Source organism: Carassius gibelio, chromosome A5 (assembly GCF_023724105.1).
Source record: "Carassius gibelio isolate Cgi1373 ecotype wild population from Czech Republic chromosome A5, carGib1.2-hapl.c, whole genome shotgun sequence".
NCBI classification, from domain to species: domain Eukaryota; kingdom Metazoa; phylum Chordata; class Actinopteri; order Cypriniformes; family Cyprinidae; genus Carassius; species Carassius gibelio.
In genome coordinates, this window is record NC_068375.1 from 21,388,668 (window position 1) to 21,403,172 (window position 14,505).

A 14,505-nucleotide genomic window follows, 5' to 3' on the forward strand; every position below is an offset into this window, starting at 1 on the left:
GGATGTAAGCAAATGCTTTGTTGTATTACATCAACACTTTCAGTATGGCTAGTCATTGTCATAGAAAGGCCACTCCCCTCTGCTATTGTACAGCTGAAAGCATGGAAAACTAGGGAAACAATTCACTCATCCACAGTTAACTAGGTCTGTGTGCAGCACTGGAGGTAGTGTTACCATAATATTGAAGGACGCTGTTCATTCATCCTGAGACCCTGGCATCAGTTAAACTCAAGGTGTGTGTGCTCTTTTGACCTATATTACATTTCTTAAAGATAGATTGTTTTTCAGCAGTGTGTCTGTTTTTATTTGGTCTGCTTTAAAGAGATAGTTCACCCAAAAATGTATTTGCTCTCATGTAATTCCAAAAATACTACAGTAAAAACCTGTTAAATGGTTTACGGTAAGTTCCACTACTAAATAGAGTGAAAACTGTATTGGACATTACATGTCATTTTGCAGTAGTATACCGTTTTGTAAAAGATTGTATAATTTACAGTGAATAACCGTAAATTGACATTCCCAGAATACCCTGTATTTTTTAGTTTTTGTTGAAATAACTATGTTTCTTAGTTTTTTCTTATCAGTTGTTTACATTAGGGTTGTATGTTACATCTAATGTTGTCAATTAATGTTTATTGCATTATTTCAGTTTAATGTGTGTTACCATGATGGTTTTTAGTGTGTGAATGACACTGTGCACCTTCTTTATATCAACAGGGCTGGGCAAAAATATTTTTTCAGATTAATCGTTTTTTTATTTTTTTATTACGTTGATCCAATATAGATTCTCAAAAGCCGTGAATCGATCTTTTCCGGTATTTATTTCAGCAAAAATGTAACGTAATAAAGTGTATTTAAATGTGAATAAACTGTCAGAAATATATTCATATTTAGCTTATCTTAAGACTCAGTGTAACAACAATGCTACTACTAATAATAAATATTAATAAATCTTTATTTTTAAAGGAATAATCACAATTGTTTTCTTTTTAATTTTAACAGTAAAATTAAAGCACTTTGTTTGCCAAAAATAAAGGTTTTTTTCCATTTTTTCCGTTTGAAAAATTAAGAAGAACATTTTATACGGCCCTATTATTGTTTAAAAAAAGAACCATAAAAAAAAAATGTAAAAATAAAAAAAGATTTAAAATACAGGCTTGTGGCTCTTAATTTCCTTTTATAAATTCACTATTTGTAAACTGATGTTTAGTGTTTATTTTTTTAGAAATTTTAATAGCATTTGTATTAAAACTATATTCACTGAATGTAATAAAAAAAAAAATATTGAAAAAAATCGAGAATCAAATCAAATCAAGAGCTTGTGAATCAAAATCTTAATCAAATCAAATCAGGACATCTGAATTGATACCCAGTCCTATATGTTAATATTTAAAACCTGCTTGTTATAGGCTTTGGTTCATCATGTGATTTTCTCATCACCTGCTTTTGGTGCAGTGTTTACAAAGGTACAAAACAGATTTCAGGACATCAGTGGGTTGGTATATTAACATAATATCAGTTAATGAAACTACGGTATTTAACCGTAAATTTGAGTTAAAATAGTAAAACCTAATGCGCTGCTACCACGTTTTTTACCGTAAAATTCTGGGAACCAGAATTAAATTTTTAAATTTAATTTACCCACAGCTACTGTTTTCTTTTTACTGTAGAACAAAACTTTGCAAAGCAAGCAACAAAAATGATAAACTTAGATCATTTTACCTTGTTAATGTATAATAATATTTTAGCTCTCAAAACCAGCTGAGATTGTCAGACATGTTCAGTATACAGCTAAATATGTCAATCAGAGCACATGAGAAAAGAGCTAAGAGTGTGTTCTTATAAGATAAACCTGTGAAAGTGTTTTCTGCTGCTAGTAGTTAAACTTCTAAGTTGTACTGGCTGACACAGGGTGTCCTGGGACACTGTATATCACTATCAGTTTCTTTTATAATGACTATGTCTTTGCACTTGTCCAGACAAGGTGTAAAACATGCTCTGCACTTTTTTGTATCAGTGCCCTTCCTTATTTCAAGAACTCCCGGACAATTCCATAATCAGTGATTTGGTGAATGACAGATTCAGAAGCTCCTTTGTTTGCTCTCTGAATTATACAGGCATAATTTGCACTAAATTAAAATTCTGGCATTTTTCTTCTCCTCGTGTTGTTTTATAACGTGTGTGATTGTGTTGTATGATCTTCCATGGAACTCAAAAGGTGCAACATACACTAATTTTCAAAGGAGTCAGTTAAGAGTTTTCCTGTTTTGTAAAGAAGTCTCACCAAGGTTAAAAAACAGTGTAAAAACAGTAACGTTGTGAAATATTCAAGAACATTTTATGGATTTTAAAATGTAATTTATTGCTGTGATAAACAGGGCCTTCAGAAATCATTCTGATATGCTGATTTGATGCTCAAGAAACATGTATTATTATTATTTTTAACAGTGGGGCTGCTTATTTTTTTTAACCATTAAATATCATGCGTAACCTTCTTAGTATGAGGACTGACAATATGTACCATAAATGTATCATAAAAGTGGACCAAGCAACTTGTTTGTTATATTCTATCTCCTCTTAAGTCAAGCAGTAACTTTATCTGAGAAATAGACCAAAATGTAGGTCGATATTGGCCAGATTATTGATTGAGTCAGTGTGTTTGAACTCAAGAACAAGATCAGATTTATAAACAAGAATTTGGACTGGTTTTGTGGACTGTGTTAACCATTCTATTGAACAGATCTGGTTTAAAAGAACCACAGTACTCCGAATGAGCTCTCTTGAATGTATAAAGCAGAGCTACAGTGGATATGTTTTTAGGTTTTAACAGCTTTACATCCCATGTCTTCATTCACTTACATGTAAAAGAGTGGACAAGATACTACTATTATTCTTTTTTGTTGTTCAGCGAAGAAAATAGGTCACCTGGGTGTGATCTGTAAAAAGGCATTTGACTGCAGGGCAGTGTATTTAATGTGATTGTAAATGTTTGATTTGTTGGACAGCTCTGTAATCCTCTGTATTGAAGGAGAAAACTTTTGAAGAAGGCTTTCATTGTGATCGTGTAGTAGGAGTTTGTTAATTTTCGTTCTTATTTCTTCACAGTTACTTGGCAGAGCAGTGCTGGAATGGAGGCTGCATCTACCTGATCATGTTGCGAAGAATTAAACGCAAGGCTCCTCTCCCTCCATGCAATGGCAGTGGGGGCAATTCTGTGGACGTCTCTAATGAGCACCGGCGCAGTGTCTCCTCCGAGCCTGCAGGCAGCCCTACACCGAATGGACAGAACGGCAAACGAATCCGCAAATTTGGTGTCATTTCCCGCTCCTCCTTCACTCGAGACCGCAAAGACAGTAAAGATAGCCGGGGCTTTAAGCATGAGAATGGTTACAACTTCATGGAGGCAGAGGTCACGTCTCCAGAGAGCAGCACCCCGACCAATTATAGTCCAGTCTTTGGCTCCTCAGAGCTGATATCCAATCACATGAAAGTGGGGAGCACAGCCACCCTGCCTAGCCGATTCCACTCACGCCGGTCTGAGTCAATAAACAGTGAGCCTTCCAGTCAGGTCAGAAATATAACGGTAAGAAATCTGTTGTTTTAATGTAAGCTGTTGGAACTGGTTATTCAGAAAAGTGCAGAATTTAATGAATGCTTAAATCGCCTAGGAGTGTGAAAGAATATTATGTAATCATTAAAATATGATCAAATTAGTATATTTCATAGAAATGTTTTATTTATATATATATTAATAAACTTAGATTATAGAAATATTAGATTATGCAATAGTCTAAATTACAAAACGTCCACATTATAATATGTTCTATATTATAAAGCCAAACTGTTTGAAGTCTGTTGTGTCTGGGGAAAAGTTGCACAGATTATGGCCTGAAATGTCTCTATTAAAAATCTAAGAAAACATACAGAAAAGAGGGAACATTAAAGTCTTCCTTTGCTTTGAGGTTGAATGAGTGGTTGGTGGATGCTCATGATGTAATTGGAAGTGTGGACCCCACAGTGCAACTAACTGCATATGTTTTCCATTTGATTCTCTATTGGGACCGCTAGTGTTCCTTGGAGCATGTAAGCCTTATGACTTATGAGTGGCTCACTCAAAATAACCATAAGGGTTCTTGTAGATGTATCCATGTGTCAGTGGTTGGAAGAACTGCTTGGAGGGGTCATCCCAAAAAGCTGTATGGGTCTGATTTTGATCAATCACACAGGACTTCAAAGACCGACAAGGTGCGGGTTCCATGAGATTCCATGACAAGCCAAGAGGACAACAGACTCAATCCATATGCTTAATTGTTAACTGTGTCCTCAACTAACATTTAAAATAAAATTATAAAAGGTTCTCCCACACAAATATTCATGCTCTTTGAAGTGCTTGAGGTGGGTTATATTTTTAATAGGGATGCACTATATGGGTACCATTTTAGGCTGATTATAGAAGTGTTTATTATTATTATTATTACTATTATTGCTTGTTATTTGACTACTTCAGTTAATCTTTAAAAAAAAAAAAATTAATAACACATATTAAATATAATCTGTATCATTAATGATGGGCTCCCTCTAAAATACACTTTTCCAATGTGATAAAATACATTACCTATACAGTCTTACATACACCATGCAAGTAGTTAGTAGCATTAATGTGTCTGTGCAAGCACTGGGTAGGAACAGGCCAGTGGGAGGATGTGCAAGCTTATTTTGACAGTGAACAGGAAAAGCGTGAGAATGTGAGAAGAGAGGTGGCAGCAGACCATCTCAGTCAGATATCCCGTGCCGGTGATTCACCCTGCCGACAGGCTTTTCTTGAGAACATGCCCCTCTCCGAGACAGATTTCAAAGTAAATGTGAACAAGTGGCAGCATGTTTATAGTTCTGAGGTGTGTGCTAACCCAACTGTCATGCTGGGAAGGAGTCTTACAGGTAAAGTGTGTTTCTGCGCCACAAGAGGCACCACGCAGAATTGCAAAAATGATGGCAGGCTACGCAGAAGCTTCGAGCACCCTTTATCTAGGCTGAATAGAAAGGGGCTGTAAGATTCTTTTTTTGCGAACCAAGGCTGAATTTATTTAATTATTAAATATAAAGTAAAACAGTAATATTGTGAAATATTATTACAATTTATAATAACTGTTTTCTATTTTAATACGCAGGTGCTTCTCAATAAATTAGAATGTCGTGGAAAAGTTCATTTATTTCAGTAATTCAACTCAAATTGTGAAACTTGTGTATTAAATAAATTCAGTGCACACAGACTGAAGTAGTTTAAGTCTTTTAAGGTTCTTTTAATTGTGATGATTTTGGCTCACATTTAACAAAAACCCACCAATTCACTAACATAAATGAACTTTTCCACGACATTCTAATTTATTGAGAAGCACCTTTATTTTAAATATGTAATTTATTGCTGTGATGGCAAAGCAGAGCATGCATTACTCCACTTTTCAGTGTCACATGATCCTTCAGAAAACATTCTATGGTAATTTGGTGATTACATTTCATATTATCACTGTTGAAATTAATGTGCTGCTTAATATGTTCATGGAAACCTTGAAAACTTTTTCCCACGGCACTTTGATGGATCAAAAGTTGAAAAGATCAATAGTAAAGACTTTTACACTATTAAAAAAACAAACAAATAATAATAATAATCTGTCACATTTAATCAATTTAATTCATCTTTATTGAATAAAATTATTCATTTCTTAAAACTTTATATGATATAATATTTAACTAATACCAAAAAAGTAATTGTGGGAAGTTTGTCAAGACTGTAAACAATCCCAATGTTTTTCAGTGTGTTTTCTTCCACCATGTTAACATCTTGCCAGTGTTTATTTGTGTTTCAAAATGTTTTGGTTTCTAATGTTTTTTACATGGGAAAACCCCCCAGTATTTCCTTTAACTCTGTGCATACAGACGCTAAAACAGAGCTTTGAATGACAAAATGGAAACAAATGAAAGGTTATGTAAGATCAAATTAGTATGACAAAGGAATAATTGTCATAAAGTTGTTTAAAATATATTTTTAGGCTAATTTCATTACATTTTTCATTACAGTTGTTTCTGAAAATTCATAGGCTTCTGTGTTAGTGTTACTGTTAGAAAAGCTTTGATGTCAGGCACAATAGCTATAAACGGCTCGCTGGCTGAAATGAATTCATGGATTCAAGCACTGCTTTTCGAGTAAAGCTGCTAGACTAGTCCTGCTGTGCTACCAAAGTCAGGTGATGAAAGTTGTTTGCATAATTAATTGCTCTTTGTTTTTGTTTTGTTTTTCAAATAGTTTTATAGTAAACTGATTTGTGCCATGTCTTCTTATTTTAATTATTTAATGATTTTATAAAATTACTTTTTTTATATTATATACTGTATAGTTGATTGTTATGTAAAGCCTGACTGAAAAAAAAAAAGATGCACGCTGAATGTCATGGCATTTTATGTTATGGACTTTTTGAGTGCAGTAAGGAAGATTTCGGTTTTTCCTTCAGCTGGAGTTGAGAAACGGGACCACTTCAAGCTGTCAGTTAATTTGCTGTCATTTATTCATTCAGAAGCAGAGAATAATAACATATTTGATTTATAATTAAAAGCTATTTAGCCATCATAATAGACAATAATTGAAAAATCTCACCTCGTTTTTGCCACAGCAGACAGGAAGAAAGAACAAAGTGCACAAGTAAACATATTTCGTCCCTTACCCTTCACATCCAAAACATTTGTTTAAAAGAATGTCTGTTCTGTCATTTGATGAACCTGAATTCATATTTGAGACCAAATTTAATATTTTATCGAAGGACAAGAACATTAAAGTGGTCATATGATGTGATTTTAGGTTTTCCTTTCTCTTTGGAGTGTTACAAGCTGTTTGTGAATAGATACGATCCCTAAAGTTGCAAAAACTAAAGTCTCAAACCTAAAGATATATATATATATATATATATATATATATATATAAAAAAAAATCCTCGCCTCGTTTAAACACGCATGTCTATGTCACGATGTAAGATTTGCATAACAGCATCCAAATGTTCACGCAAAGAAAGGAGGAGTAAGTTTGATTGTAGTATTGTTGTTGCCGAAGCCTCCATGTTGTGGAGACGCTGTGTGCTTTGTTGTGAAAGCGAATATACTTAGTTTGATCTTCTAAAAGAGAACACAACTAGAAATCAGTGGTTAAGATGTATTTACAACACTGTTCCAGAACAGTTCAACCCAAATATTAGAGTGTGTCCACTGCATTTTATAGAGGACTGTTTCCTCTGAGAAGTAGCCTACAATGTTGTCTGTGTTTCTATAAAGTGAGGCAATTACAAAAGGCTGTATGAGTCATTATAATCAGAAACTGTGTCCCCACTGGATGCAACAAATGCCTCGTTTGTAATGGGTTTTATTGGTTTTGTCTCGTGCCGGAAGATGGCATCACAGTATGGTAAAGGGCGTAACATTTACAGAACATGCTTGAGGTATTCAGCCAATGCACTGGATAGCTGGCCAATCAGCATACACATCGCTTTGTATAAATTGATGTGCTTTTGTACAGTATGTGGAAAATAATGTGTTTTTGAACCTTAAACCGCATAAACCTATTGCATTACACCAAATACACAACATGATGTTATTTTTTAGCAACATCATATGACCCCTTTAATGAATAGTAATGGCTTTGAACATATTAAGACTGACTTGCTGCTTAGACAGTGAAAGAAGTGAATCTGTCAGAAAAAAACCTTGCAAAATACATCAATTCAGTTCTTCCACTCACCGTGTTTTTTGGAGTATAAGTCGCACCTAAGTATAAGTCGCATCAGACCAAAAATACGTCATTATAAGTCGCACTGGACTATAAGTCACATTTATTTAAAACAAAGAGAAAACATTACCGTCTACAGCCGCGAGAGGGTGATCTATGCTGCTCAGTGCTCCTGTAGTCTACCCTTGAGCACTGAGCAGCATAGATCACCCTCTCGCGGCTGTAGACGGTAATGTTTTCTCTTGGTTCATGTCAAATTAATTTTGATAAATAAGTCTCACCTGACTATAAGTCGCAGGACCAGCTGAACTATGAAAAAAGCGTGACTTATAGTCCGGAAAATACGGTAACTTTACAAAAACTTTTTCTTATTTGGAGGTAAAAAGCTGTAAAAAATGTTTTTATAAACAATGTTTCTTAATTTGCTAAAACTTCTGTTCAGAGATGAGCAGTAGTTATTTTTGCAAGAAATACAGCATAAAATGGGAAGCATTTTGAGAACTGTAATGTAAGTTTAACCACAAAACAGCTGGTGCAGGACTTGAGGTTTATTTAGTGTTATATAATTAAGAACATTCCTGATTGTTTCACCATACGGATAAATATCCCCCTCTTCTCTACAGTCCTGTGACAGCAGCCGGATCTGGAAGATGCACGTGGTAAAGGGTCGGGATGGACTGGGTGTCCAGATCACAGGCGGGCGAGGGTCCAAGCGCTCTCCTCACGGGATCATCGTGGCCCACGTGGAGGAGGGAGGAGTCACACAGAGGTAAATGGATTTCATTTGCAAAGGTTTTCATTTGCTGCTGTGGCAACTGTAGGTGCTGTGGTGACCCTGCTCAATCAGCATCTCATGCATATGTGAGTGTCAGGGAGTCTTGAGTGCCCTCCACGATACTCATTAATCTTCAAAGCCATTTTGACACCCTCAAATGGGTGCACAGAAAATATCCAGTCATGCTGCCATATATACGATAATGACCAGTCCATGAGATATCAGAAGCTTACTTTTTTTAATACTTATGTTTGCATAGATAATCTAAGGTGACGTTTACACGATAACAATGTAGTCATGTAGAAAATTTGTTCCCTTGCATTTTTAAAAAGTTTCCCATTTACACGAAAATATTTTTAAAATGATTTGCCTTTACACATATCCGCAAAAATAGAGTAAAAACACTGTATTACGTATGCCAGGCCAGTAGTTGGCACGTTGTTAGCAAACAGTACCTGTAGGGAAGTGATAATTATATGTTCGTTGTATATGATACGTCTCCACTGTTGGTTGTAATATTGGTGAAGTAAATCCACTCTTTGCTGAAGAATCGTTAGTAAAATCCTGAGCAGCAACAACAACAGTACCATGTACTCCACCACTGTGTATGTTTGTTCGCGCCTGCCTTTAAAATTGACACGTACTGCACGTCTACATACCTAAGTACAAGTACAATGCATGTGCATGATGTCACCATTTTCAAAGATGGAATCAGATGTTGTACAGATGAACAATATAATTTCAAATACATATACAGTAAACAAACAAAAAAAATTCCAGTATTGTCATATCATGACCCAGATATATGAAATACCATGTCCCCGGCTTCCTGGTGATTTCCACTTCTACTGATCTGCAATACTGTGGAATGTAAGCAAATTGCTGTCGTTTTGCTAAGCTAGACAGAACCAATTACTCTTGGTTACTCCTTCTAGGTGATGTGCTAAGTTAAATAGATGTGCTTGGGACCCAATAAAATTAACTGATTTCAGATATACAAATTCATGAGATGTTGCACATCTGTTGGAGTCAGAGCGGGCTATATTTGGTTTGACCAGCACTAGGGTTTATAGTCCTAATTGAGCAGTCAAACATTTTCTCCTACAAAGTTTTAATGGGGGGCTATTTCTGAGAAACCTGTAAACATAAATCATGCATATTGGTCTAGCTGGCCACTTTCCAAATCTTTCTTTCTAGTGTGTTGCAAGAGGTGACCTGGTGGTCAGATCAGGGCCATTAATTCAGCATGATGTGGGTAGTTATGAAGTTTCCTGCTCTTATATAACAGCTGAATCTGACATAACCTCAGATACCTTCGTCTGTGAATGAAGCCCTGAGGATTTTGACCAGTGAGAGGCTTTAAGATTTTGAATCTTTCTCTCTTCACTGCACACTGTTAATCGTAGTGAAGCTTCACTTGGGTGGGCAGGCTGGAACGATCCAAACTGCAGTACATTTGGAAATGGAAGAATGTAACAGAGACGAGATGTCTTTGTGGGATAGTATGCCTAAATTATTTTTCTTCATAAAAGCATGATGAAACTAGTCTCCCTATGCTCTGAACTCAATGGTTATTGCATCATTTGCACCTTCTAGATTAATAAATAGTTCAGATGAATGTGGATAATTTTAGACAGTTTTGAAGTTTCAGAAGTAGATAATTCCTTCTCTTAGCCCATGATACATGGTCATCAAGGATATCAAATAAAGAAATAGTTTGGAATGTTCTGTATTCTCTCAGTTCAAATACATTTGTCTTTAATTATGGGTTCAATCACAAAGCACTAAAACCCTTTTGTAATTGTAAGGATTTTTATAATTTTTCATGCCGTAAATCTGAAGTGCAGACCAAACTGTCAGGGCTAGATACTTAAAGGCATTGAGGCGCTACAGTGATGAAAAATGCAAAATCGCTCATAACTCCATAACTTTCAGTAGACTCAAGTGTCTTATGTCATTGTAATTCTAGGCTCAAGAAAAACAAAATCTCAGACTTCATTTCTGGTATACAGATTTTTCCACCATTTGAATTTTGTCCAAAACCTACTTTTGCAAACTAGTCCTAGGTTGTTCGCCTGATTGGAACCAAAACAATGCAGAAATGTCACATTTATTTTTCAAGTGTGTAGATGATCGTATATTGTGCGATTTTACACACATTATTCATATTATATGACAGAACTCTTCATTCTGAACAACTTTGCCTCAAAAACCAATGATGTAAATCAAATAGTTAAAATATTTGAGAATATGTATTAAAAAATAATTTTTTCTCCAAAAAAAAAAAAAAAAAAAAAAAACACTGCATTACAATTCTCTGGACTGTTAATATTTATCCAAAATAAAGTTGAACTTTTGCATTTGGACAGCTATAACAGTGTCATTTAAAAATATGGGTGTGGCCAAATATCCCAAAATTCTATAAATTCTAAACAAAAACTTAATGTTATAAAGAGACATTCAGTAAGCTTTTTGTTACCTCTCATGTAATTCAAATATCTATGTCTAAAATGAAGTTTGTAAGCATGTGTGTAAGCATTCTTAATGAGTATTAATATAATAGTTTAACTATTTCATTTCAGTGTATGTGGGTGTCTGTGAGCATATTCTCCATTATGGATGTGTTTTAGTGTCAGCATTACATTTCACATTGGCTTAGACCCTAAAGCATAGAACATTAAAGGCCTTAAAGCACTTGAACCCTGGTAATTGCAGCTTGCAGCTATATTTTTATTTAGTGACTCAGAATTTAACCCAAGTGCACACACACAGTAGCGAACACACACACCCAGAGCAGTGGGCAGCTGTATTGCTATGGTGCCCCGGGATCAGTTGTGGGACAGTAGTAATATCTAGTTGCAATATTTACGAAAATATTTTTTAAGTGTTAGTAGAACAAACCCGTCATAGAGGATTCCTCACAGGTTGTTGTTATCCCCGGTTGACATTATTTGCATCAAGCTACCAGTCATATAGAAACCACTTGTCGTGATCCAATCAATTCTTGATTAACATTCATTAACATCCCATTAACATTTAATTTTAATAGCTGCAGCGTGACTTCAGGAGTGTCTTCTGCTTGTTTTTTGTAAGGGGATGACCTGGTCATGCTTTGTCTGGATGGTTTTTTGATTTCAGAGATGGCCGTCTGAAGGCAGGTGATGAGTTACTGATGATAAATGGTCACTCCCTGGTTGGACTCTCACACCAGGAGGCTGTAGCCATCCTGCGTTCCACTGCCGGACTTGTGCAGCTGGTAGTGGTCAGCAGGGTGAGTTTGAACTCAGAAGAAAATCAACCTCATACTATATCAACAATTGTGTTTCATTGCACTGGGAAGCATCTTCACGCTCGAATGATGAGCAGTTCTTGATGTGGTCCTTGTATAAAGTGTGTCAGTCATTCAAGCACAGTAAGATGTCATAAGCAGATGTTGTAGCATCTAAAAAATTGAACAGTGAAGCACCGATGGCCTCCTTCCTTCCTTTCCCAGGATGAATCCGAAGTGGACTTCCACAAGTACCCGTCCACCAGCTTGCCTGACCTAGTGAGCACGTGCTCTGGTCCGGACGCCTGTCCCTCTCCTGGAGAGGAGTTGGAGAAGATGGACCCGGACACGGAGGACGTGAGGGCCAGCAGCCTTTCACTGCTCACCCAGGACTTGGTACGTACGTTTGCTGTCTATTTGGCTGATTATCTGCCGCTTTCATCTGATGCTGCCTCAGCTACCCTCAGATCGAGCTAGAACAGACTGTTTTCTGTTTTTGGTAGTTTATGATTAAACATTTTATAGGGAGAAATTCTCAGTGCTTTTATAATCATAATCTATTTGTTAGGGTGATTATGTACTTCTATGGTTTCTCTGATAAGAACAAGACTTTCCTGATATTTTTCAGCAAAATCTAAATACCTGCAGCATGTTGTGATTTAAGATACAGCATTTCCTTTTAAAGACAGACATCTGCTTTTTCTGTTTGCCACTTTTGATCTATGTGCCGGGGCCCCATTTATGTTCTTATGGTTTTTATTTGTTGTTTTGTCAGAAATATATTAGTGCCACTGTTTACTAAGCAACCATTGGCTCAGCATTTGTTCGTTTCATCATAGATAACAAATTATTCATTTGCTCTGCGCAAGCAGGCATGCATCAGATCACTAATGCCACACAGCGTTAATGTTTAATCATCCAAAATGAGACGTTGCATTGGTTTGGTAATTAGTAATGACAACATGGCTAATGCCGGCCATTATCTGATGCCACACTGACAGGAGCACACAACTCCATGTGTTAGGATTTAACTTTTGCATACAGTGAGAGAACAGCATTCCCCACCACCCCCTCACTGTGTCTATAATGCGAATACGTTCTCGCTTTCAGGAGAAAAAAATTGTAAAAAGACCCAACGTCCTGCCTGCTGTTTAATTATATTAGCATCCATGGCTCCTGTGAATTTGAAACTTTTGACAGATGTTATTGTCTGATCCTCTAGTCCTTATCAATAATTTACTCATGGTGACACTGTTCAAGCTTAAAAAATATTAAACACGCTCGTAAAAGGTACGGTACCATATACAGTATCGTTCCTTTTATATATAGCACTGAATGTAGAGGACTGGATGGGGGAAGATTGATAGGAAAGAAAAAAGATACAAGAGCTGTTACCTTAAAGGTGGGGGGAAATTCTATTTCATGCATACTGAGTTTTTTACACTGTTAAAGAGTTGGATTCCCATGCTAAACATGGACAAAGTTTCAAAAATTAAGTTGTACGTTGGAAGGAGTATTTTTGTTCCCAAAATACTCCTTCCGGTTTGTCACAAGTTTCGTAAAGTTTTTTCGAGTATGGCTCTGTGTGACGTTAGATGGAGCGGAATTTCCTTATATGGGTCCTGAGGCACTTTTGCCGGAAGAGCGCATGCTCCCGTATAGCAGAGCACTGAGAGCACAACAGACTTCACTGATCAGAGTGAGAGCGTCGTGAAATGTCACCAAAAGAAGTGTGTTTTTGGTTGCCAGGGCAAGACAACCCTGCACAGATTACCAAAAAAACAGCATTAAGGGACCAGTGGATGGAGTTTATTTTTACAGAGCATCAACGGAGTTGTGCAAGTGTTTGTGTTTGTTCCCCTGCATTTCGAAGATGCTTGTTTTACAAACAAGGCCCAGTTTGACGACGGATTTGCGTATCGTTTATTTCTTAAGGATGATGCAATCCCAAGGAAAAAGGGTCACGATCGTGTGTTGGAACCGCAGGCGGTGAGTAAAACTGCTTCAAATATCTCTGCCTCCTTGTTAGTGCGTCCGCCTCCCATCGGAGACAGGGGTTCGAGCCCCGCTCGGAGCGAGTTGTTGCTGCTGCTGCTCTCGTTCAGTTTCAGCCTCTGGATCTGATTCTGGATCATAAATAAACGGCTGAATCTGACTGTAAGCCATGGTTTGTTTTGGATGATGGGTTTTCCCTCACGGTAATGTCAGAGCCTTTAATATGTTTTTCAACGGCTCTGGGTAATGTCACAGCTTCCAAACGCTCTCAACGCAAAAGCCTATTCGCGCTCGTGATTCTTTAGCTCCGCCCACACGTCACGCCTCCAGTCGGTCGTGTTTTTCCGGGAAAAATCGGTACAGACTATCTTTCTCTGATGAATATAATAAAACTAAAGACTTTTTGGAGTTATGAAGGATGCAGTACTACTCTATAGATACTCAAGATTAACAGGAGATTGAGTGAAAACGAGCATTTCACCCCCCCTTTAATATCTTATTTACCCCGTATTGGTGCATATTAGTTCCTTACGGTAAATATTTGTAACATTTGAAATGGTAACGCCATTGACAGATTTTGTAAATTTTTATCTGGTTGGTGTATGGATGTATAGATTTTGCATTGGAATGTAATTTTTTTTCTATAACTTTTCTTTATATATAAAAATTGCTCAAAAATTAGGGCAGGAACATGCTAGA

At 36.5% G+C, this 14,505-nt stretch overlaps 1 protein-coding gene across 4 annotated transcripts in view; it reads left to right on the top strand.

Annotated features, from left to right (window-relative positions):
- Positions 1–14,505, top strand: part of LOC128002593 (PDZ domain-containing protein 2) — a 50,254-nt gene that overhangs the window by 17,011 nt on the left and 18,738 nt on the right. For 2 of the 4 annotated variants that reach the window (XM_052592455.1, XM_052592456.1), the window contains exons 2-5: positions 3,106–3,583; positions 8,392–8,537; positions 11,682–11,814; positions 12,037–12,207. In XM_052592455.1, the coding sequence (XP_052448415.1) occupies positions 3,106–3,583; positions 8,392–8,537; positions 11,682–11,814; positions 12,037–12,207 (928 nt within the window). The remainder of the gene's footprint in view (positions 1–3,105; positions 3,584–8,391; positions 8,538–11,681; positions 11,815–12,036; positions 12,208–14,505) is intronic. The other 2 variants (XM_052592457.1, XM_052592458.1) reach the window with 1 other exon arrangement.